This window comes from Anser cygnoides, chromosome 7 (assembly GCF_040182565.1).
Source record: "Anser cygnoides isolate HZ-2024a breed goose chromosome 7, Taihu_goose_T2T_genome, whole genome shotgun sequence".
NCBI lineage: Eukaryota > Metazoa > Chordata > Aves > Anseriformes > Anatidae > Anser > Anser cygnoides.
The window spans coordinates 19,267,343-19,292,401 of NC_089879.1; the positions used below are offsets into that span (position 1 = coordinate 19,267,343).

Sequence of the window (25,059 nt, forward strand, 5' to 3'; positions counted from 1 at the left end):
CCTGGATTCACTTTGTTTTGTGTGTACAAAAACAGGCTACAAGCTAGAAGTAAACAGTTTATTTGCATTGCAATGTGTTATTCATGAAGTATCCTCTTGTTTTATGGCGATCATAAGATTTGGCATGCCACAGTTCTGCAGAAAACATCACATCCTTGTGTTAGGCTAGATATTTCTGCAGCCTTGAAGATAGGTTTTGTTTTCTTAAGTTCAGAAAACCATTCAGATGAAATTTCTTTGCAAAGGTTTGTTTCTCTAACAAAATTCAATAACTGTTGCTTTTACTGAAGTATTATAGGCAAGAGGCCAAAATTAAAAGAGGATTTTGTTCTCTGCCAGCACCACAGTAGTATGCCCCAAAAAAACTACAGCTGGCTGTACTAAATTCTCTCTCCACCTCCACATGGACATATGACCAAGCATAAAACTTTGAAGGATATCATGAACAAAACATCTGGAATAAATTCTAATTAAAAAATTGAAAACCTATAAAATCTTAAATAATTCATGATATGGTAATGACCACAACATTAATATGTGCTTTGATAAAACAAATCTTACAAATTCAGTAAAAAAAGATCAGCAGCATAATAGTAAAGCAAATATGCAGATTTTAAAACCACAATAAAAATTATCAGGTTTAATATTTTACAGTTAATTACAGCAAAAAAAGTGGCTGCTTTTAACACAACTTGCAGTTTAAAATTACAGCACTTTATGATGAGTTCTACGATTATTTTTGAAAAAACACTCAAAAATACCACCAAATTTTAAAGGTGCCCTATTAATGACTAAAAGGACCCCCCTCCCACCCCCCAAAAGACCAAGTAGTCATCTACAGCAACCCAGAGGTCCAGCTGAAGCTTCTAGACTGCTGTCTGTATCAGAGGCCAATGTTGGATCTGTTGACATTGAAGACACGTCGTTGACAGATGACGATGAAGATGGATGTTGAGAGCCATTGATCACTGCTGCACCTGTGCTATGAGAAACAAAACAGCAAATCAGTTGCAGATACAGTTGCATGGTTCAGCACTTGCATTAGTCTGTCTCTTCCTAAGGGTCATTACTTTTCCCCATTTCAGCAAGTTTGAAGAGATGTATCTAAAGCCATTGTCAAAGCAAATAAAATCCACAATTCTCTAATTTGGGGCTTAATGAACGGTATGTCAGGAACCACAGAACTCACATGACAGGATACCTGTCAAATTCCAATAAATGCTATTGTCTGAAGGTTAAAAATCACAGAGATAGCACTGCATAAACCCAGAGCTAGGATACTAAAAGAGAATTCTAGAGGTTATCGGTCACTGGAGAGACATATTTTTGAGTCAGGTTACTCTCGGATGTCTTGAACAACTTTACACCCTCCTGACCTAGTACTCATCGTAGCTTTGTACTGTGCTTTTATTGTAACCAACCTAAAGGGGCTGGTTGTCCACGTATAACCCCATTCTTGGTTCTTTCCTCCAGGTCCATGACTTCCTTGTATATCAATTCTGAAAATGTAGGGAAAAGAAGGTAGGAAAATGAATTTGTAAATACAAGACTCAATTAACAATACATCTACCATTAAAATTTCTTAGGTTCATTACTGTTTAGAATAAGTTTTGAACAACATGTTGTAGGCTACAGAAAAATAGGCAAGTGGTATAATAAAGTACAATTCTGTTCTGTTGGAGCCACAACAGCCTGGCACTCTCAAGCACACACTGACATTGCCCTAAGACTTTTGTCCAGACAGCCTAGAGACCTGGGGTTAAACTGAGTCTTAGCGACCACTCAGTTTTTATCAATGACTTCTTTGGTACGGAACAACCAGATCAGCAATCTTCAAGGGAACAGGTAGGCCACCAGGAACTGCATGTGCTGCCATCACATTTAAACTCATTGCAGTTACCTGGCAGTATTCCAGCCTACATTGCCAGAAAACTGTAGCTCTGTGGATGTACTTTAGCTGCACACAGTTTTATTCATTCAAGGACAATTACACTTATGGAGAGCCAAATTGTTCCCGAATACGATTAGAATGGCTTCATACAGCTTCTCTCAGCACTGCAGTGCTTCTCACTTCTACTCACCTGCACTATAAAATCTTTACCAATAGACAAGTCGTGCTAAGAGGCACTTCAGAATCTTAGAGCTACGTACAAGGTTGTTAGATAATGTTTTTGAAAAAAGCTGTTCTGGAGAACAAGTTTCTTTACTTTGTCACCAATTCTTTCTCATTTCAAAAAGCCATTTCACACACTACATCTATTACTTTTTCCATGATGCAGACAGTCTGAAACTCTGAAAGAACTTTTAGGATTTAAACTGCCTTTTTCTTCTCAAAGGTCTTTGCCTGAAGACAGTAATTGACTAACATACTCTCAGCAAGTAGGAGTTTCCTTAGGAGACACCAGGCCAAAAGCCCTTAGAAGAGATAGTAGCAAAAACCACAATGAACAAATCCATACAGCATTGCCACCCTCCCAAAACACATTTGCCACTAAATCTCCTCAGTAACAACATCTAAAGGTCCAGGTCACCATGAAATGGAATACAACATTGCATAGAAGTAGACACTAGAAATGAAAGAAGCTACTTTATTTTACAGTTACAGAAGTTCCTCATCCTTAAAAAGGTTACAAGTGCTACTAGAATGCTTGTAACAAGAATCATACAGCCCTATCTATATACTGGCCAGAAGGTTTCTCACCTAACGGCAGCTTATTGCTGAGAAGAGACTTCAGCTATGAATCTACAGAAGTAGTGACAGAATAACAGAACTGAACATACTAAATTCAGTTCATCAGAATTGACTTGTAAGGCTACTGTCACTGGCAAACTAATGTAATGTACAAAGAGTTTGGAAGAAAAAAGCATTTAGGAATTACAGTTTCAAGGGCTGTGGAAGTCTCAAAAGTAAACTCCATACTGCCTGAAATACCTACCTTTTATTTTAGCAGTATAACTACTTCTGTTTCAAAAGGGGAATAAGTTTCCTGGGAAGGAGCACAGGGAGAGAATTTCCACAATTCTATCTCTGCCTTTAGAATTAAAACCCATTTTCTAATAATAGGAAGTGACTTGCAAGTGTGGTAGTACCAGATTTTACAGCCTTGTGTCCATCATCAGCCAACAGAATGAAACTGCGAAAAATTACCTATGAAACATTTTTCCTGCTTTGTTTTTGGTTTGGTTTGGTTTTCCCCCTCTGGGGATAAAAAGGCTACACCAATCTGATATTCCTTCCTAGACTTTTTCATTCCAAATTATTAGATCAGTCATTGCACTAAATTGTTGCTTAAACTCAGTATTTGTAGCCTTCACAGTCTCTGGATCCATCCAAGCTCAACATTACCACTAGTCCTATTTAAAACACTTAAACCACAGAGAACTAAATGAGGTACCTGAGACAGAGGAAGCAAACATCCTAAATAAAAGCAACTTGTTTATACTAAGTGAGAACATTTATAGTCTAAGGCACTGAAATGCACATTGAACAGACTCTCAAGAACTAGCACATAGGCCCACAGTGGGAAAGCCACATACCTGCCCTAATCTCAGTGAAAAATTACCAATTCAAGTGTTTGTTCTGCCTTTCACTTAGGAATAACCAGTACCAATTCAGGACCACAATAAATCCTCCGATATGCTAAATCATATGATTAAAGACTGCAGTGATCCAGAGGAAGGCATTTTTGTTATCTGCAGAGATTTCTAAATAAATTGTTTTTTTTTTGTTGTTGTTGTTTGTTTTGTTCTGTTTTTCAGTATTTAGCCTAGCTAGTACAGTTAGTGACAATAAAAGAGCAATACATTTTAGAGGTGGCAGTTAAACATTGTACTTTTACAGTAACTCATCCATTTACTTACATAAATAATTCTAACAAAAATAATTAGTGATTTCTGAAAACTACAATGTCATACAATTAGCACTGTCTGACTTGTCGATAGTAGCAAAGGAAAACATATGATATTAATAGTACGGATGTAAAAGATTTCTCCACTAGAAGTGGAGGTTTCATTTATCTTAAAACCAATCTCCACAGGTCTTTAAAGCTCAGCAACTTTCTTAATTTCTAAAGTGCAAGGGGTACAGAAGGTTATAACAAGGTTGTGGATTACAATACATCAAATGCTAATGGATGCAGTGGCAGATGGCATTTTGTCTTAGCACTAGGACCTCTGCAGTAACGCCACACCTTGTAGAAGCAATTTCAAAATGAAACACAAGCTTTACAGGTAACAAAGATGTTCCCCTTGTACTTTATAAGTATAAAGGAAAATATAGATACAAAACCACTAATGAACACTAAAAATCATACTCTTGGAGGTAAGTCTTATGTCATACTATGATCTGTTCCACACCTCAGCCCCAGCTACTTTCTCTGGACCTCACAGGAGATAACCATCAGTGCTTCCCACATCACTATAACCCCTCTATCTTGCCCATTACTAACACTCCTTATGGCTTCCTCTTTCAAATCCTCTGCTTGAGTTATGTTCAGTACAAACATTGCTAATATGCTCTTCACTTAAGAGTGATGCTTCTACTTCAGACTTACACTGCTCCAACTCCTGTGTTTTCTTTTTCAGCTGTACCAGTTCTGTCCAGAAGAGTTCCTCTCCCTAAAACCACTGCCTTATGATTTGCAAAAGGTGACTGAAATGAGCAGACCTACAGTTGAATGAACTTAAGCTCGCTACAAAGGTTCAGCACCTTTACAGGAAAAATTATAGTGTCCTTAAAATCAAGAGGTTGTGAAACACTGATCTGTTCCCTTGTCATTCCAAGCAATTGAAGTATATACTATTAGGTTACTCAGGAGAATCTTAATAACAAGTAAACCTTGGAGACTAACCTACTTCAAAAAAGCTTTAGGATAAGCAAAAGTGTCGTTCTTACCTTTCCATTCTTCTATCGTGTGTTCCCTCTCATCTAACTGCTTATCTGGTATCTTTGGTGGAGGCTGGAAAACAAAACTAACTCATGATAAAGCAATCAAAAGGGAAACAAAACTAGAATAAATGAAAAATGGAATTAAGATATTCTGAATAGGAACCTGATTTTAAAATACTGTATTTACATGGATAAATAATCTCTCATACTTGGCTTATTGTTTAGATGCTGTTTCACATTTTAAACTTGTTCTGATTAGCAGATTTGCTAACGTTACTGAAATAATTAAAGCAGAAACTGAACAACCTGGTGAAATAGCTCATAAGGACAGTGGTCTCCAGCTTAAGCAGCCCTTTTTACCTATTTAGTGTTAATTAATAATTTTCTATCTAGTTATTATAGATCAGCAGAATTCTAATTCCACCATCTACATCAAGCATCCTTTTCTGTTCTTAGTGGGCCATCACCAACTAACTTTCTCTTAAAAATAATGTTTTTTCCCACAAGTTGAAATTATTTTTTTAACTAAGACTTTCACTTAATTCCCTTGTTCTTTAGTGTCAATAATTGCAAAAAAGCTTGAGGTCTTGTACAGAAGAAAGTTTTTGCTGAAACGCTTATTTTCCAGTTTAAGAGTACTATCAATTGCTACACCTAACGAAAATATTTCTCTTGCTCAGGAGTAAACATCTCAGAATCCTATCACAGGCAATCAAACTATGTTGAAACAACTGAAACTCAAAAAATTAGAACTCTGTATCAGAGACTTCAGGTGCATTGCTACCTGTCTAGGAGTTTATATGCAATTACATAGAAATACAGACGCACACACAGAAGTAGTTTAGTTATCTGCAAGTTTGTGCCCATTCCTAATACTAATTTTAATAAACAAGTATATCAACATCAATAAAAATGATTACAGCTCAGTTAAGCTTCTAGTGAAATGTGTAGATCATGCAATAATCTTCTTTCAAGCAGTTACATCGAGCATCACAAGTTTGCTTTAATACAGGACTATCTTAGTCAGAGAAACAATCTTTCTAAAACAAGAACTTACAGCTTCTGCTTCTGATGGATCATACCAAACATTGATGTATGGGTGCTGGAGGGCTTCATCCACAGAAATTCTTTTAGAGGCGTCTATAACCAGCATTTTTGACAACAAATCCCTTGCTTGACTTGCTGCAAAAGTGAAATTTTCTACTTACACTGGTGCCATGTGCACATAACACAGTATTTCAAAGCTCATAAGGAAAGAAGACTTGTGGTAAACAAACTCCAATTTAGGATCTATACTACCCTCACAGAATTTAGGGTTTAGGAAAGAACCATTTTACTAACTAAAGGATATATGTGTATTATGAATATAAAAACTTTATTTTCATCCCTAAAGAAAGAAGATCTGCTCTGGCTACACAACTTCTACTCCTCCCCATTTTTCTCTAAATCACATATGTCATTGGGAGGAATATGCTTCCTTTTCTTTATACAGGTTTTACCAGGATAGGAGCTGATCCAGAGCAGATGAGAAAGTGGAGGTAACCGTACCTCAGAACTTTCACCTGCTTCCACAGTATTAATATTGTAACATTTAAATCCTTAGCAGCATGATTCTACGGTGAACAAAACTAAGATACATTTCTATTCAATGCGATGCAGTTTATAAACTTTTAAAATATACAATGCACAGAAAACAGACCTTACCTTTAAGTTTGTTGTGTTCAGAATCAGCTGGGAAAAGGACATCTGGGAAGAGTTTCTCAAAGCTATATCCAGCATATTTGGGTCTGTTCTCAACATAAGTTCGGACTGTGGGCTGTAATTTCTTCATAAATTCAGGACATGGTGTTCCTAGCTGCTCTATAACTTTATTCCACTGATCAATATCTAAGGTTTCACAGCTAAGAAAAACAATGTCTAATTTTCAGCTAAAAAGTTATGTTAAAACCACAAGAATTATCCAACAGAGATAAAAAACGAAATTTTTAATAAACTATCAAGTTCAGCATTAATCGGGATCATCTTCTTAGAGAAAACAGTGAAGAAAAGCAAGTATGATTGAGTAGTCAAGGCAACATGCATTTTACTCGAAATCATAAGAATTAAATGGCAAAGGATATACTCCTGTGAAACAAAGCAAATAAAAAGACCCACAAAATTCATTAAGTTCAAATAAAAGTGTTTAGGTTATTTTTTAAAGAAATTCTGAGAAAAACTCACTTCCTGATCTAAACATTTATTCACAGCAATCAAGCTATTAAACACCATTAATTCATTGAAGAAAATCACCGCGCATGGGTGCTTTGTCCTTCCTTCTTGCCTTGATAACTCAGCTGAGTTCTGGACTCTACCAAATTAGTGATCTCTCCCTAATGACACACAATACACAGCACCAGTGGGCTCATAAAGGATGAAACCCTGGATCACACAGGTCAACAACAATTTTGTCAGTCTTCAACGTTGAAGCAGAAGACTTTCAAGGGCATGTAAGGAGCATCTTAATTGAAAAGCTTACACCAGTTAAGGAGAGATTTACCAGTTCACGGCAGTAAAATTTAATCTATGCTACTAAAAAAAAAAAAAAAAAAAAGATGAAGTTTGGCTCAGGAATTTCTAGTTGCAGGTCATTAGATACTGGGAGAGAGTAAAATTTTGTATATGCTTATCTCAGTCATACAGTCTTCCCAACATTTTATTTTCAGCTACTGTCGAAGACTTGATACTGCACTCCCTAAACCTTCAGTTGGATCTAGCAGGTCCTTTCTTCTGTTCTTAAAATTTTAAAGTAAGATTTCGTATAAGGTTTTGAAGTTCTACAATGCTTTAGCACAGGCCTTGAAAAAAAATAGTATTGCACTGTATGGCACTGACCCTAAATTCAAAAGGCATGCAAGAAAACCAGATTGAGAACGTTAGCATGGTACAGCAAATGCAATGCCAGAGCTGAGTGAAAGTCCCTGGATTTCCTTGCTGTACCCCAAAACCTTCACCCAATCCTCACCCTCAAACAGGAATGTAACAATTTTTAAACAATTAACCTGTAGCAAAAGCATGAAAAATTTCTGATGGCATCTAACAAAATGGAAGAGAACTACTAGTGAAACAAATAAGATGCCAAACTCCTATTAGATAACCACTGATTTTAGCAAGGATCCAGAGGTTTCAGCTCTACTTGCTTGTAGCAGATCTTTTGCCTGAAGCATTGTTCACATGACAACCCACACAGACACCACCAAGCAAATCATGGAATAGAAAGACAGAAGCACCAGATATTTCTGAAAGCTGTTTGCAGGATGAATTCTGCAAACAAAAATAAAAATCTACAGAGTGCAACCATTTAAGCTAGTTAGGAACTTTTTGTAAACATCCATAAAAAAATGAAAAATAAAATAACAACTGCTAATGTGCTTGGGTACCAAACAAAATTAATAAGTTATAATATAAATATGAGGTCCAAAGCAAAAAGCAACGCATGTCAACCACCTAAACAAAACACCACCTACACAAACAAACAGATCTGTCTTAAATGTGACAATGTCCAAAAACAATGGATAGACACTATATTAAACTGAAAAAGCAAACAAACAAACAGAAAGAAAAAGGAAAAATAAGCTTGTTCAGCCCAAGTGGTATTTTGTTCATTTTGCTGTATTTTCTTACTTAGTATTAATTTCTAAAGACAGTCATACTTGTTAAAGCCATCTGTGTTGTTGTTTTTGCTTTAAATGGTATAACTGTAGACATTTTTGCAGCATCCTGGAACCAAAACTAGGAACTAGCAAATTGCATTTTGACAAGGCAGTTTAAAAACAGTATTTTAAAAATTAGAACCACCTTAACCTGGAACGATTTATTGTTGCAGTCTCTTTTGACCTTTTAATACTACATCCTAGGCCAAAGGTAAGGATACGATCTGTACCAGGAAATAAAACACCACCTTTGATCATTTCTCCCATGATGCACCCAACTGACCAAATGTCAACTGAAAACAAAATGCAATGATATTAACATAAAAGATAGTTATCAAAATAAAGTAAATAAAAATATCTAGATGCACACATACACAAATGAAGTGACTATAAAAAGCATGTGTAATGAAAGTGAGTGAAGGTGGATGAATGTATGCTAACTAGAGGACCAGCAGAGACTATGTCCTACTGCTAGGTGCAGCCTGAGTATAAATGAAGTTCTCAACAATTTTTTTAAAGTGTATCACAAGAAAAATTAATGTCCATTTAATAAAAAAAAAATTGCACAATACGCATTTTCATGACACAACATCAATAAAAAGGTTAATCACTTCCTAGCTAATTCAACCTGCTGCAGCAGCACAAGGATACAGTCCCTTCCTGGAAAGAGGATTTTGTGGCAAACCATTTCGCCCATAATGCACCCCACAGACCATAAATCCACTATGTTTGTAGCACAAAAAGAAGGGAAAGCAAAGCAAACGGTCATTTAAAATGAAAAGAAGCATAACATGACTGCATTCTATAAACAGCAGAGACAGCACAGGAAGAAGAGCAAGTCTTTGTATTAATCAATGAGACCACTTTTGAAAACAGCATATAAGGATTAGCTTTTAACTGTCTCAAATACAAGGCAGAAAACCATCCTTTGGTTTATACAGTGCTAAAGCAAGAGCTAGAGCATAGAGAGAGAGATATACATGAATCAAGCAGAGTAACGCCCACCTTCAAGTTCTGAGACTGGCAAAGTTCTTCCAATAGATTATAATAAAGCACCAAAGATAAGTTTATTTATTGAAATTATTTTCATTGTAGTTATAGGAATTGTTTTAAGAGCAGCAAACTAAATTGCCCTTTATAAATGTGGTATATCTAAGTAGTTTACACTTTTAGGAGCAGAATTAATTATTTAACATATTAAATAACATTTGCCATCAAGCATTTCCTGTAAGTCAGATTACCATGCATATCTCTCTCCGTTTAAATAAAAAGCAAATACAATCAGTAAAAGGTCACTTAGAATTTTAGAGGATCAGTTAATTACAATATTAGTACATTCCTAAGAGATTTTCAGATAAATTATTTTGTTTAAAAATATTTCTCCAGTTATGCTCAAATAACATCTTATAGAAAAGAAAAACTCAATAGCGATATATTTTTGGTATGAAATACACATTTTCTTCATTATCTTAAATAATTCAGAAGACATACTCATAGTTTATTTTTTACAGGTATGCCATTTTTTTTACATTGCTTTCAGAGATACTGTTACCTCTGTATGCAAATATTTTCTTGAAGTCATAATGATGTATTTGAATTGTTATAAATACCTTTATGTCAAACATGAGACTGGAATTTCAATTAAGCGGAAAAGAAGGGGATTTAAATGAGAATAATTGTATACTAAAAATCACATGTTAAAGTTGTGAGGGAGCTAAGCAATTTCAAGCAAACAACATTGTTTCTTATTGAAAATATTTCTTCCCTCTTATTCAATAAGTTCCTCTAAAATAGTATCTAAACCATATGATAAAGAGACCACAATTGTACATATTAATAGGTCAAAATTAAGGGCCTGGTTCATTTAAAAATAATTTATGATTAAGGGTGTTTTCTCTTTAAAACTCTTTTAGAATATTTACAAGAAGTACACATTCTGCTGCCTTCACAAACTGAACTATATCCAAATCTATTGTAAATAGTTTGTGACCAATGTGATGAAAACAACTCCTATAACTGCATGGAGAAATCTGGGAAGAGAAGTAAGACAAGTCAACGACTTCATGCATCAGAAGACTTCAGTGGCTAAGAAAAACTTTAGGTACAATTCCTCTCAAAACAAAAAACAAACTTGTGGTGTTTGGGGGGAGTCTTTTGGTTTGCTGCTTTCATTAATCAAAAAATAACCTGTTTATTCGTAGGTATCTGACTAACTTTTCCAGAAGCTAGACGAACTTATACATAGAGGACTGCTCCTGTGAATACTGTTATAGAAGACTGAGTCAAATCTTAAAGATTTCAAAAAATCCTTTAAAAAATCTTTAAAAATGACTGGTTGTCATATAGAATGTACTTAATTCTTTAAAACCCTGTTTGGAGTGAATTTACTATCTTCTATAATCTGAAGAGGAAAAAAAGCTAAGTGAAAATGAAATTCAAGCTCAGTGTACATACTAGGAAACTTTAAAATAATTGTTTCAAAGGGTTTGGGTGTTCCCCTGCTTTTCAATGCTCACTTCCTGACAATAACACATATAACTGTACCCAAGACTAAATATGCTAAGGTGTAACTGCAAGAACAGTTTCAGTGTCCTTCAATTCTGAATTTCTTCAGTTCGCAAGGCCTGGTTTCTTAATGCAAAATACCCATATATGCTTTGTCTACTTCAGTATAAGGCGTATGGAAAAGTTAACTCTGTCATAGGCTTGTCTGGGATCTTCACTAGTTCTAAAAAAAAATTACGGATTTCATACGTGCATATCATAGTACCAAAGAGTACTACCCTATAGAGTTTGTATCTCAGTCATCAATACATGTATTGCAATCCTCCCGCATCTTGTCTGAAAGGGAAGTTCAGCAGGGCACTGGAACAGCATAAAGCTGCCAGATGACCCTGTTCAATTAAACTATATGTTACTCTCTCTTTAACCTTTATTAGCTGTCAATTTTCAATATTTAACTAAGTTAAGGTAACCTTTAATTTAGCTATGGGTTTAGAGGGCTACAACGGGCATTGACGTTAACAGGTGTGGATCCTGGACAGTCCATGGTTCCTACTGCAGATACGTCCACCCTTTATACCTGCCTCACTGCCCTCTGCAGCCTAGCTGCTCTGTCACCAGAGCTGCACAGTAAGAAACTCATCAGCCAGTGACTGAGAAGAGCAACAGTTTATGTAAATAACCTCTAAATGACAACAGTACATATGGAAATACAGATTGTCTTCTGACTCAGCCAACAGATTTACATTCTCTACAAGTGTCATTCTCAACTCAATGTCCACATATTCAGCTTTTGGGAAGATGCTATGCTATGTAGTTTTTCATATGAAAGTAAATTTGAATTTACATTCTGCTGCAAAACACAATTCACTCTTGCTTAAGGAACAGGATTGTCAGTGCTCCAGAAGACAATCTATTTAACTCCAATAATACCTGAGAAGCATTTTAATGGAAAGAATGCTTCACACTTTTGCAACTCAAATTTTAAGAGAAAAATGTAAACAGGGTAAGTTAAGTCAGAAAACTTGAGACTGCCATTGCATGAATTCCTTCTGTAAGGCAACTGCATGACTCAGACTACAGCTTTAGGTTCTTTTATCCCTTGTCTCTCAGTTGGCCAATGTAAAGCCTTCTGGGAAAAAAAGGAAAGAAACTTAAATTTGTGCTTTCTATAAAACTTCGGCAGTTAAAAAAAGTAACTTTAAGTTTGCTCCACTCAATCTCTGACTTCTAAGTTACAGAAAAAATAGCCAACTGTGGAGGCCATTTGAAAGACTGTATTCCTGTCTGGCAGACTAACAATCCAAACAGAAATATAAATCACAGCCTTGCAAAAAAGATCTGTTCTCTTTCCTTTGAGCTGGCTTCTTCTATTGTCAGCACTGATAGGAGTTATTCTTCCTGGCTTTTATATGAAAAACAAACAAAAAAAATCAGTCTCTATGCACCTCACAGCTATAGTTTCTGTACAACCTGATGTCACTTGCCCTAATGCTATGCAGTTGCCAGGAAAGTTTGCAGACTATATTAAGAAGCTTGCAAAACACTGCATGCCCCAGTTGTGTCAGTAACCTGAGGAGCCATACACCTTGTATCACCAGGAGACGGCCAGCAAAGCCTCAAGCATCACAACATCTCCTAGGGCTTATTGGAGGACTAATCGATAACGGGTTTAAAACATTTTCAGCAAATGGCGATCCTTGTGCACAATGCCTGCCAGAGGCAGATACATCAAGTTAGGTGAACTGACAACAGCGACAGCAGATTAATGAAATGGCAGCAGCACTGGGATCGTAAACAGAACTTCAGGAAGGATGTGTTACTTCGGTTTCCCAAATAAATACTAGGTGTTTCATTTAGGAGATACATTATACCTGATCGAGTGATTTCCCCCAAATGCTATACGCTTTCCTTATTTTCTTACAGAGGATACTGAGAGATTGAGGGTCAAAGACTGAGCATTAAAGAGGAGGGAAATGTACCCAAGCAGGACAAAGCAAACAAATTTCCTTTGAGTTCGTCATGGACCTCAAAGAATCTATGATGCTTCATGACAGTACGCTGCATTTTTCTTTGAAGTACGTTACTGATTTTTTCTTCAGCAATATTAATTAAGAGCTTAGTGTGACAATTTCAAAGTGGGCTGGTTTCAATAAAAATAATGCCACTGTAGGTGGACTTGAGCTTGTTTGTTTCCTACATCCTGAAAGGCTATATTGAACATATTTTTTAAACATTCAATTTGGGACACACGTTTACTGATGAACTACAATTTATATCCTCATCAGGAATAAAAGCAGGTCAATGTACACCAAGGTACATACAACATATTAAGGTAATATATTTTCAGTTCTTCTGTCATGAAATTCAATCTACCAAACAGGTTATTTAAATTTTTAAACAAACAAGGCCCTCAATTTCTTTTCCTATTAAATGCAAACATTTCTAATGGGATTAGATAAATAAACTGGTGTATCCAGAATCTGCATTTTGGTCACATGCCTAATTTATAAATTTTCTACAGCTTGAAAAAAACATTTAACATGTAAAATGTGGTGTGCCAAACAAAAAATAAAGCTATGCCAAAGAAAGACTATATTTGCTGACCGTTTTCTTTGTATCCCATCCCTAGGATGACCTCTGGTGCTCTGTAGTAACGAGTCACTACATAAGGCGTCATCATAAAACTAGTTCCTGCAGTTCTGGCCAGTCCAAAGTCAAGAATCTTCAAAGTGCAGTCTGACTTTACTACTATATTACTGGGCTTTAAGTCCTTTAAAAAGAAACATCATATATGACTGCTAAGACAAGCACAAAGTACTTCGTGGTTCACATTTTTAAAAGATAATACTGCTAACATTAAACCCCAAATATATTATATTACTCGATCATTTGTAAAACTGTAGTTTCTTTTCCCCTTGCATTAATTAATATGCATTCAGCAGACTATAGAACTAATTCCTTTACTGTGCTTGTAGATCTATATAGCAATTAAAGAAGGAAAATACAACTAGTGTTACAAGATATGCTAGTAATGTCTGAAATAAATCGAGGTTAGTATGAAATGTTAGCTCTGAGGAAAGGTCTAGAAACTTCACTGGACCAACAGTTACTACTACAGTGCTGTTACTACACAAGTAACATGACAATTGCTGAAATTATTTGATGCAATAGTCATCATGATATAAGAATTATTAAGAATTATAACATGAATGTTAAAAGCAGAAGACTTCTTTGCTAGTCAAGGCTGCATTACCTCTTTTGAACCAATGCAGATATTTCTCTAAACAGGAAGGAAATGCCCATGCTCACAGAGGTCTAGTTTCACATTTAGGATTGGATTTGGTTCACATTACACCAAATTTGGTGACCATACCCAAAAAGGCACCAGTGAAAAACTGCCAGATACTTAATCATTAAATTGTAATAAAAAAATGATATATTTTCAGAGGTTCTTAGCTGGAAGCTTGGTAATTCTATTCTCTTCATCTGAACTCTAAGACTACATTGGCAATAGGGGCTTTGCAATGTCTATACAGACACTATACAGACATACTCAGTGTTTATCTCAGGAGGATCTTACAAACATCTGAATGTCACAGAGCAAATATTATGAGCAGAATACGTTCAGAATAACTTCACCTTAAACTTTGCATCATAAAATCATTCATAACACACAGGCCATAACAGATAAGCTCGCATCCTTTCTGGCTACCTCTACCAAGATTAATGAGACAAAACAACAAGATGTAGCAGAGGACCCTAACATGTGCGCTGCAGGCACTTGATAAGTAGCTCTATCTTTCATTATTTCGTAAAGACTTAAAAGAGGTGACCTGCAAGATGTATGTAGTTTTCTTTTGTGCTTGTACATCTTTCAGCAAGCCCCTCAGAAAGCTAAGAAACCTGCACTAAAGACAGAGAGGAAACCACAAAAAAAAAGTTATTGGAACAATACAATTTTAATGGGTAATTAAAAGACCTGCATACTTCCATATTAACACACACACTTCCAAATCACACAGAGAAAGACTCTGCAAACAACTTTGGCTTAAAAGATTCTCAAATACCATGAATAAGCTCAAGTATTATATGGCATTTCAGCTATTCAATATGCATATTTCACATTTTGGTAAAATCCTGTTTATTATCAGCTTTATTTTTGCACAATTCCATTATTTGGAGAACGTTCATTACAGAATCCCAGGTGCATGCTGACAGTATTAACTATACTTGTTCTCCCCAAAGCTGCAGGATTAACTAAGAGATTTTCCCTTTGCAAGAGGAAAAACACTATGAAAACAAAAAGTGAAAGCTTAGAGAGTACTGTCCATCCTTAATTTCTGAACACTGTGTTGTTCTCATGAAGCCTAGGAGCATGTTTTAATTTTGAATACAGAACTCCCATCCTTCAAAATGATGGAGGCTACTGTTGACTTACAATGCATTTCAAATTCATGCAAAACCAATACCTCATGTTTAAAATAAATGAGGACTCAAAAGTTCCCGTGAGAGTGATTAACATAGCTAGGCTGTAAAAATATATCCAGCACCTATAGCAGAAGATACATCACCTAACCTTAAAAATGTAAAATATCAGTGCCTAAAAATCAGAACTATTCATGGCTGTCTCCCCATTAGCCACACAGGGAGAGAGGGGCATCTCTGGAAAGTAATTCATGGTTTACATGAGTTAAATCATTTTTGGAGAAGTTTCTTTCTCTTTCTTAAGAAAGATTTGTGTGAAGGGCTTCCATAATTAGGCACCTTTGTTAAGTGCTCAAAGTTAGGCAGAATACAACGTTTCAGAGCCTCGATGCAAGACTAATGAGACACTCTGTGTCCTTCAGCAAGTCAGTGAGGCACGACCCTGCAACTCTGATTATTCATCCTCCCCAGCCTGCAAAATATAAATGAATGTGTACTTGTAGCTTGCTGGAGACTCCATCTCTGCAAAATGTTTTGAACACCATAGTGTTCATCAAAGCCGATGTAAAGCTACAGTCCAGTCTTTATCAGGGTAAAACGTTATCCACTTCTGTGAAAGCTAAATATGTCCCCTGCAACTTCTAGGTGAAACAGTCCAAAACTCTTTGTGTTTGATGTCTGCCTTGTTCCACGCCTCTAGTCTGCTATGAAAAACTACTGCACTTATTTCTATGGCAGATAGTATCCAGTGCTACAGGCACATATGGAGAACATCAGAGTTTCAGTCATTTGGCAGGCTTTGAAAAAGTTACTGAGATACTGAGATTATCACAGCTATGTTAGAAGCCGAACAACCAAGTTAAAATCTGTGTGAAACTACCAACAGCAAAAAACGCTTCAAGCTTTAGAGGACACTAAAGAAGCACACTAGATTACTACCCAGAACGCTTCAATGGAGGCCACAGGAGTGTGGACTATGTTTAAGGAATAACAACTTTCATAGACTCACAGAACGGCTTGGGTTGGAAGCGACCTTAAAGATCTAGTTCCAACCCCAAACAAGGTTGTTTCAACAAGGTGATTACCTTTAGACATTCAGGATAGTGCTACTGAAAGCCCAGAAGAGTGGTATAAGGAGTTACTACTGCAGCCACGTGTTCCATATGAAAGATGTCTCTTTTCAAGCATGTCCTCCTTGCCTTCTGAGGTTTTGTTTAACTTGTTGCACAGAAAGAATTTTGATGCATTGCAACTTTAAGTATAAAGGCGTGACATACACAGCAGGTAAATAGTGCAAACGTTTTTGCTTGAGCACACTGAATCTTCTAACTAAGTCTGAGAACAAGCTGTCAGATGAAAATCTACCATGAAGACATGCAAAGTGAAATGTATCTGCCCATGTCCTTCAAAAGCATTCGTGCATACTATTTACATAGCAATTGTATCTATAGACAATCTCACTGGAACATTATCTTTAAACTTTGTACTACTGCACAACATGAAGCACTCCAAAAACTTCGCCCATATTTACAGCAGCAAAAAATGTATCCTCAAAACTGTCTTTATTTCTACCTAACAACTACTACTTTTCCATAAATATACAGACATTTCCATTTATTCATGGTATCTACAGGCTCAATGTTTTGATTCCTACTTTATAGGAGCACAAAATGCTTACAGCAAGTGAAGTGTTAGAAACTACCTCCTCCCTGCACTACGATCCTTAGGAAGAGACACTCACACTTCCCACCCTAGCAGGTCCATATGCACATGCAGACCAGGAAGTGCAGGGTTCAACACCTGGGTGACGCCTCTGCCTACCTTCCTTCCCCCCAACTCTTTCAAACACAGCAGTCCCAGGGCAGATCGTATGCATGAAGGAAGCCTTCACCTTCTCACCCTGAGCTGTTTACTAGAATGAGGCAGTAGATGAGTACTGGAGCTAGCTGAGCAAAAGGAAACAGTGTTTGGCCATTCAAATTTTATTTGTTATTCAAACAGTTGTCTCAGTTCTCAAGTGAAAAACAGCAGACTGAAAGGGAGTGTCATTCTGCCAGATCGAGCTTGCATGCCATTCAAGGATGAGATGGGCTACTGAACTGTGCAAGCACCACCGCATAGTAATAATGCCTGTTGCAGCATTCAGAATTGCTGTTCAGGATTTACTTTGCTGCGTACATCATCCTTAAGGGAAACTACATAGTACCGACTGAAAGTATCATGCATGAATAACTTTAATTATTTCTTCTGCATCATTTCAGGGATAAAAGCTTTTAAAAATTCTCCCTATAAAACATTACAATGAAGAATATAACACTAAAAATACAAGCTTACAGATTCCCAGAATAATATAAACTATATTTGAAAAGTTATAGCTAGACAATCTCAAGTAATCTTCTCACTACATACAAATGTATATAACACATTTAACTTGAATAGGCAACCTTAAATTCAGAATGTCCTGACCATTTGACATTTGTCCTGACCATTTCAAACCATTTGAAAAGTAGTTGTCATTTTTGCCTGTAGGCAACCTGAATGAATGCTTTGTGACACACAGATGTATGAAAGTTCCACTCACAAGTATTTATCACGATCTGTTTATTTGGAGAATTCAGATACTCATTTGTTACTCTGCTAGTAAAAGAGCTGAAATAAATTGGGCAGTTCTTTCAAAAGATGGAATTTCAGGTTTGGTTACCAAAAGAATAAAGGCATAACTGCTTTCAGATACTCTTTCCTGCCATGACTACTAGAACATGATATAGAATTTGAGGAGGTAATGTAACTCACTGATAAAATCTTTATTTGTACAGATTGTTATCAAATCCAGGAAAAACATTCAAAAGGTTCATTCCAGAATTGCAGTGGAACAAAGTAAGCTTGATTTCCTTTCAGCTTTCTCTCTGTGTCTATGGCAAACTATGGTGACCTCTGTGCACCCATTTCTGATTTTTTTTCTAGCTCCTTTAAATACACAAGGCAAAACGAGGTGTACAAAAGAAACACAGGAAGTTCACTTACCCTATGTATAATTCCAGCTGAGTGAAGATGTTTGATACCACACAGCATTTGATAAAGAAGATAGGACATTCGTTCATGGTCCAGCTCCATCTGAATCACTTGGCAGAGATTTGCATCCATGAGCTCCATTACTATGTAGCTTATAAAGCAAAAAAAAAAAAAAAAAGAACAATCAAATAATGCTGTCATTTTATTGTATTCTTTCACTGTTTATTTTCCCATGTTAATATTTTTAAAGTTAATTCACAGCTTTAGATCAAATCAGACTTACACGTCTTGAAATTCTTCCAGGGATTTTTGCGGTGTGAACACATTCAGTAGGCCGATTATCTGTAGGAAGAGGGAGAGGAAGTATAATCACACCACAGCAACAGCAAAGTTGCAAATCAACATTTCAAAACTGATACCCAGCATCCTGATGCAATCCTCCTGGTATTTATTCATTGAAGCTCCAGATGCTCAGTGGCTCAACCAGGACTAACACACTGAAATAGATGCTAATGATTTTATCAGAAGTATTTTTCCTCCGCAAATCACATAATCTAAAGATATGTTGTGTGCACTAACAAGATGATCTCCAGAGCTTAAAACCTCAAGTCAGTAAGTCTTCTTTTGCTCCCTACTTTAAGTTTGAAGAGAACTGATTAAGATTATTATTATGTAGGAGGAAAAATAAAATGAAATACTGACAAATACTACCAAAGAGATATTGCTTTGCCATATGCACAGGTGAAGCAACAAATTCATCCAGAGAAAAAAACAGATCACTGAAGCTGTTTTATGACATTTTTCCAGTTGCTAAGAATGGATGGGATATGCAGTAACAGGCCAAGATACTACTCATCAGGAGTCATGCAGGCTTGCAATAGCTGATGATCATATAAATCATGCTATTGGGTAGAATCCACTTATAAACCACGCATGTCTTAAAAAACAAATACAAAATTTTCTCAAGTAGCTAAAAGAGTAAATCCTCTATGACTCGCTCCTTGCCTAAAGGCCAGGGGGAATTTTAACTAGCTGAAGGGGGATTAAGAGGGAAGGTGAGGAAGATGACATACAACTGCCTCTGAAGGAAAAAAATGATCAATACCAGCCTTCTGTAGTCCAGCTCTGATAATTTTGTCACTTATTCTCTCCCCATGTTTGTAATCTGCTCTATTCCACAGCTTCGCAAACATCAGAAAGTTCCTGCTGTCACAACCCAGATTCCTAACTTGTTCATGCACCACAAAAAAATAAAACCAAAATCTATTGCTGGCTGTCTCCTCCTACTTGTTTAGCAGCAGAAACAGCTGTCTGTAAAAAGTAGCAATGTAACACTGCCTCCCTTCCTGAGTTTGAAGAGGGAATTTAAAACTGTGCAGGTATTAACACCAGCCTGCACCAACTCTTCTGAAAGATCCTTTTGTACTTTTCATGAAGAAAAAACCATGCTCCGAAAACCACTAAAATCTACAAACAATGCCATCCTCTGAGTCATCTTTACAAAGAATAACCTTCTAGTTAAGTCTTTAACATTTAAAGCAGGACACTCCACTTACATTTTTGTGATTAACGCACTTCATAAGAACAAGCTCTCTGTAGGCTCTTTTAGCATGGGTTTGGTTCTGAAATGGTCGGCTTAGCTTCTTGATTGCAACATTTCTTTCAAGGATGGCATCATAAGCTGCACTGTAATTAAAAATAACATTATTACATCTCAGTGTCAAGTTCCTTTAGCTGTGGCAGTTCTCACCTTTTCCAGATACCATTTACCATGTCTGCAGATATACCAAACTTCCAGTATCATTCAGATTCAGGGCGTGCTACAACAAGGTGCTCTTGTATGCTGAGAAATTCAAGATTTAGAAAGGTTTTCCCTGCTTCATACTCCTAACACAAGACAATCTCCACAAAAAAAAATGCAGGATTTCTGCTTCCTAGAATATCTGACTAAAGGTATTGAGTTCTTGCCACTCATTGGCACTGGAAAACAGACTGCCTAAATAAGATTGAAAACATTTCAAACGCAAAAAAAACCACATCACTTTTATGTATAATCTTCACACTGAAAGGTAGGAAGAAGGAGAGAGGAAAAGTAGGTTATACATGGGTCCTGTGCTGTCATTTATTATGCAGTATGCAGCTGTTTAATATCCTCATGACAATGAGAGTATTGATGTCAAGATAAGGCAAACAAAAAAAAAATGCTAGGAAGGCCTTAACATCTTGATGTCACTGGCTTGTACTTGATAAAAAGGAAAAATAAAATTTTGTTTGCAGACAAATGCCAAGACTGCCATATGATTCAGTAACACAGGCTGTTTAACTGATGAAGATTGTTACCGGGGACAACTCCCATATATATCACATTTCCACGACAGGAAGGCAGGGATTTTGTTTCCTGTAAGATGTAATACAGCAGCTGACTACTGTGCAGACTCAGGAAATATTTGTCAGCTACTAAAAAAGCTTCAGCAGGGAAAATACCATTTTATTGTCTCTTATCAAGAACAGTGTACAAACCTAATGAAGAACATCCACCAGTAAATGGTCAGCTTTTACTGAATACAACTAAAAATATGTTGTCTGTATAGTGTGTAGGCTTGAATGATATTTTTATCATATAAACCTCTAATTGATAGGGAAAAAAAAAGAAGAAAAGGCAAAAACACATACTGATAACTTTCTTTGGTTTACATTTTCCACTACCTTGAATTTCCCCCATCTACCCCCAAGATAAGGAATATCTTATAAAAGAGAAGCAAAGAGGTGATCAGGAAAGAATGCCAAACTTCTGCATCCTCAATACATAGCTGTAGCAGCTTTAGAGTCTGTTTCACTGTTAGATATGGTTGAGACTTTAGGCCATCTCCTTCATATTCCTCCAAATCAAGTTCGGTCAGTTAAAACAAAAACAAATCACAAGAATTACACCCCATCTCCTTGACACATGGGCAAGATTTAACCACATGAGTGCTCCAGTCTGCTTCAGGCTGATCAGAGTGGTTTAACTAAAACAGCTTCATTTACCACTAGCAGTAATTACAGAATGATGCTAGAGTAATTACATGGTCAGTTTTTGAATCTCAGCTCTGGGAAGGGCAGTAAATTTGGAAAACAGGAGGTAACATATGACCGGGAATCAGAAGAGAAGTGGTAACATCTAAAGCTTTTGCCGTCTTTTCTGTAGCAACTAAACAGACTCCAGCCAAAAATCTGCCTCATTATATTAATACACACATGTACAAAATTCAGATTATTATTTCTGCTGCTGCTACTTATAGACCAAATAATCTTACTGTGAGAAGTTAGCACTTCAAAAACAGCTCTTTCTAGGTTAGTGGCCTTCAAGTTTTCATTTCCACTGAGAACACTGCTTTATTGCTATGCCAGCTAAAACACAAATATGAATTAAAAACAAACGTACCATACATTCTCTAAACACTGATGAGGACAAGATCAAGGGAAAACTGTTTGAGAGGATTATGCTTTTTCCTATCCTCTTCCTTGACATTTTTCTATATTTTTATGTCACTAGTTACTATCTTAAAGTTACAATAAATCAGCAAGTCTGCAAATTGCTATGCTATCTATACCTTATCCTTGATCGTTCAAAAAAAGTCTCAAGAATCTTAAACCAACATTTACCTTTGGGGTAATTTTGCTGCACAGGAAACAGTGCCTAAAGCAGCTAGTTGTCACCAATATTCAGTCAGTCGGACACTCTTCAGTCCAGAGCTCTCATTCAACAATTTACACTGTCAAGTCAAATGTTCAATGTTCCTGAACTTCACCGGATATTTATATATTACCCTGAAAGCCTGCATCACAAGTGCTCGTTAATTAGTACCAGAGACTAGATAGATTATAAAACTAAGTGAAACAGGCCCCTAACAAATCATTTTGAGAAGTAAAAGCATTTAGAAGCATCGAATATTATACAGAGAGTATTTCTGGCTTTTATTTCACTGTAAGTAAACAGTGTGGCTTAGGATTAGGATTAGTTTCTTTATCCAGGTTTTACCCCATTAATTTATGGGACTCAGCACAGCTGACTGATTTGCACAGAAGGGCATCAGTTCTGAAGCAAGAAGGGACATAGGTCAAAAAGCAAGAGCAAAAGCCATTGTTGAGGAAAAACAGCTAATGCTTACTAATGCTGTTCTCGCGTAACGTACAGCTGTTAAGACACTGAAAATTCTATTAAGGTAAACTAAAAGTACATTTACACCTTAAAGAAACCTTACCATACTATCCCCTGTGCTCCTGATCCTATTGGTTTCAAGTTTTGATACCGTTTCAACACAGTGAACGTAGAATCTCCAATTTCAACACTGTAGAAATTGTTGTCGCGCTTGCTTCTGCTCATGACGGCAACTTAGTTAGATTGCTTCATCCAAATTTCGTTTCTGGCCTGTAAAGAAATAAAATTTGAAAAACTAATATCTTATAACTGTATGTAATCTGACAAAAGGAAAAATTCCTTATAACATGCAGAAGATGCTTCTCAAAAACGGCCCATATGCAAACCTACGCTGTTTTTAATGTCTGTTGGAATGAGAAGCCACATGCTTGAAAAAAAATTATTTTTAGGTATGTTCCTAAAATGGGAACCTAGAAGGGAAAAAATAAAAGAGAAAACAAAATCGAATGATTGGTAGCAAAAATCTAAGATGCCAGTGAACAGAAAATCAAAAATTAGACTGTGTCATCCACAGAGCTCTACGAGTGCTGCCATGCCTTTTCACAAACATGCTGCAAATGAGCAGGGTTTGGACCAGGTGCCCTCAAGAGGTCCCTTCCAACCTAAAATGTTATATGACTCATGCAACAAGAGTGACAGACTATCAAGACATCTTCCAGACATTAAAATCATGAACACATTCTTGGTCTCAACTGCCAGGAGCACCTGTCACTGATGTGGAAACACATACAGTTAATCAAGGACAGAAAAGGAAAACTGGCCTTGTCAGAGACCTCTCATACAAGCTTCTACGAAACAAAGTAATAATCAGGGGAAGAGAGAACAAGAGTAGGAAAAAAGGACGTATGTTTCACACAAAAAATCCCTTGAATTAAAATAAACAACATCTTAATGCACATGTCCATAGGATAAAATACTAAAATTGCACAATTGCTTTTACTGTATCACTTCCTGCTTCTTCGATGTTAGCTGTATTCGTTTAGTTTTCTCTTTACATGGGTTGTGAGTTGAGTTGTAACAGATGTCTAGTAGTACAAATTCTTGTTTGACTCCAAGAAGTTTATTCATTTCTTCAAGAACAATAGCATGCTGTCTTCCTTTGTTATTAACTTATGCAACATTTTCCCATTATCATTATTTATCAGCCCCAAACAGTGACAGATTCTTTGCTTCCACACATCATTATACTATACATTTGTTACATTTTAAACAAGCTTTGAAAATGCCGATAGCACATATATGGCCTTCACAGATAATCACAAAGGTTCTACAAGGCTAATGCCTTCAGAATTTCAAAGCTTGCTGAATTCCTCTTTCAACTGGCTAATCTACATTCATTTCAGATGTGTAGGTGCAATAAAAACACTTTGAAATTCCAAAAAAGGACACGTTTTTACTATTTAACATACTATAAATTAAAAATACACTACCTTAATAGCTATCTCAAAAAAAAAAAAAAAAGTCCATGAAATAAGCCCTTTTTCCTAAATACTGTTAAAAGCTGAGTCTCAGTCACAAAACCTTAATGAAATACCAAAGCAGTTTGCATCAGTGCATTAGCACGTATTGTTAAAGGCTTCCTTCTCCAGTTGATAGGGGAAGCTTATTTGGACAGGAACTGCTGCTAGGGACAAGAAAAGATGGATGCAAGCTGGGACTTCAGAGTGTGAGGACTAGGTTTATGGGAATGATGGTGGTTTACTCCAAGGAGCTAAAAGGCCTAATTTCTTAGCAACATACAACGCCGTCCCCACCTCTTACTTCCCTATCCCTTTTATTACTGCTTCTTCAGACTCTGACACTTTCTCAGCACTTTCTTCACAGATGCACTCACACATTCCCAAAGCTTTGGAACAAAGATGCCCAATAGATATATAATGACAAAAAACGAAGGGAGAAAATCTGTTGTGGAAAGTATGAAATCAGCCAGGCAAATTTCTGAAAATCAGAAAACAAGGAATAAAGACAGTCCTTCATATGATCTTACATCTGTTCTTTGTCAGCTGAGAAAACAAAATAAAACAAAAAACCCCAAAACATTGAGTTTATCCACTGAAACTGTATTAAGATGCAGCAACATTGAAAAAATGTAGGATTAGCTGGAACAGCTTAGTAGAGCTCTGCTATTTGGTATCAGCATCAAGATAATGAAAGTTTAATACTTCACTTTGGATAATTCCTCTAAAATGAATGCAGAAAGGGCTGTTCCTTTCCATTTGGAGTTTTCAGATGAATGTTGACAACTTACCATTTACATGTCAATATTTAGAGTAGTCAAAGCCAGGTGTGCAGTTTAATTCCAACTTGGTAAACTTCACAGGATCAAAGGGTCAAACAAA

At 36.4% G+C, this 25,059-nt stretch overlaps 1 protein-coding gene across 3 annotated transcripts in view; it reads right to left on the minus strand.

The window, feature by feature from the left end:
* Nucleotides 1-44: 44 nt before the first annotated feature.
* The window catches only part of MAPK8 (mitogen-activated protein kinase 8), a 46,983-nt gene continuing 21,968 nt past the window's right edge, over nucleotides 45-25,059 (minus strand). Inside the window, exons 2-12 of one of the 3 annotated variants that reach the window (XM_067000978.1) lie at nucleotides 22,764-22,930; nucleotides 20,076-20,205; nucleotides 18,803-18,861; nucleotides 18,532-18,670; nucleotides 13,687-13,852; nucleotides 8,799-8,870; nucleotides 6,593-6,775; nucleotides 5,946-6,070; nucleotides 4,895-4,958; nucleotides 1,422-1,499; nucleotides 45-977 (exon numbers count right to left, since the gene is read on the minus strand). In XM_067000978.1, the coding sequence (XP_066857079.1) occupies nucleotides 832-977; nucleotides 1,422-1,499; nucleotides 4,895-4,958; nucleotides 5,946-6,070; nucleotides 6,593-6,775; nucleotides 8,799-8,870; nucleotides 13,687-13,852; nucleotides 18,532-18,670; nucleotides 18,803-18,861; nucleotides 20,076-20,205; nucleotides 22,764-22,885 (1,284 nt within the window). In that variant the 5' untranslated portion in view covers nucleotides 22,886-22,930 and the 3' untranslated portion in view covers nucleotides 45-831. Of the gene's footprint in view, nucleotides 983-1,421; nucleotides 1,500-4,894; nucleotides 4,959-5,945; nucleotides 6,071-6,592; nucleotides 6,776-8,798; nucleotides 8,871-9,228; nucleotides 9,301-13,686; nucleotides 13,853-18,531; nucleotides 18,671-18,802; nucleotides 18,862-20,075; nucleotides 20,206-22,763; nucleotides 22,931-25,059 lie in introns of all 3 variants that reach the window. The other 2 variants (XM_067000980.1, XM_067000979.1) reach the window with 2 other exon arrangements.